Raw genomic sequence first — 1176 nt, forward strand, 5'->3', positions numbered from 1 at the left:
ATGGTCGAAATGTTGTCCAATTCCCTTTATTGCTATAGTGTCTACCGGCTGTAATTTTAACTGGTAGCTGATCTCTTCACTGATGCAGCATATTTCTGATCCACTATCAATTAACGCCTTTTGATCAATCTCGTCGTTAATATTTACTTCGATGTACTTGCGATCATAAAATTTGTTTGCTTCAATGACAACTTCCTTTGTTCTTATTGGTGATTCGATTTCAACTGGTCTCTGCGTTTTTTTGTCCGTCTCACAGCGCATGACGTTTTTAGTGGCCGTAGGTGTAATTCTATTTTTCCATGTACAGTGCTTTGCAATATGACCAATCTTCCCGCAAGAAAAACAGGTTTGTTTGGGTGAAGCTGATTTGTTGTTGCTACTTCTATACATCTGGTGCTCATTTTCTCGAAATGATTGTATCTGATTGATACTCTCCGGCATACATGTATTGTCGCTCGAAACTTTCATGTTCATGGCAGTTTCATATTTGTCGATCGTTTGTGCCAACACGTCAGGACTCATCCAGGAAGCTGCTTGCTTTTGTGACAAAATAAATTCCAGAGTATGTCTTGATAGCAACTCTTTCATTCTATCTGCACATATCAATTTCATTGCATCTTCTAATCCCGTAATGTTACGGCTTTGAAAATAGTGGTTCAGCGTGCCGTATAATTTCGCCCCGAAACTCGTGTACGATTCGCTTTTCTGCCTTCTCAGGGCAAAGAATTCATCTCTCAATTTTGTCGGGTTCAACCTGAACTCCTGCAGAATGAGTCTTTTAATTTCGCTATAATCCTTCAGACCGTCGGCGGAAATAGTATGTAACCACGTTTTGGCCTTTTCGTTCAAACTCATTATCAACAAATTGGCTTTAATTTCTCCGTCTACGTGATAGTTTCGAAAAATTTTCTCTACGTGTTCAAAGAATGCAGGAATATCTCTTGGCTCTAACGGACACGTTCCTATCAGATGTTTTAACGACTCCGCGAAAAATCGAGTCTGTTGCATTAGTTTTATCGTGTTATTATCCTCACTAGCATCATTGGCCACTCTTCGATTATTCATACCTTCTACCTCTAGTCGTCGAATTTCTAATTCTTGACTCTTAAGCCTGAATTCGGCTTCATCTTTTTCACGCTGTCTGGCCATCTCTGCTTCATCTCTTTCACGCTGTCT

At 39.9% G+C, this 1176-nt stretch overlaps 1 protein-coding gene across 1 annotated transcript in view; it reads right to left on the reverse strand.

The window, feature by feature from the left end:
• HELRODRAFT_162973 (hypothetical protein) overlaps positions 1-1149 on the reverse strand; it is a gene marked incomplete at both ends in the record, with an annotated part of 5482 nt that extends 4333 nt beyond the window's left edge. Inside the window, one exon of the mRNA XM_009025017.1 lies at positions 46-1149. Within this exon, the coding sequence (XP_009023265.1) occupies positions 46-1149 (1104 nt within the window). The remainder of the gene's footprint in view (positions 1-45) is intronic.
• Between the last annotated feature and the right edge of the window lie 27 nt (positions 1150-1176).

The sequence above is a fragment of the Helobdella robusta genome, assembly GCF_000326865.2.
Source record: "Helobdella robusta unplaced genomic scaffold HELROscaffold_4, whole genome shotgun sequence".
In the NCBI taxonomy this organism is placed as follows: domain Eukaryota; kingdom Metazoa; phylum Annelida; class Clitellata; order Rhynchobdellida; family Glossiphoniidae; genus Helobdella; species Helobdella robusta.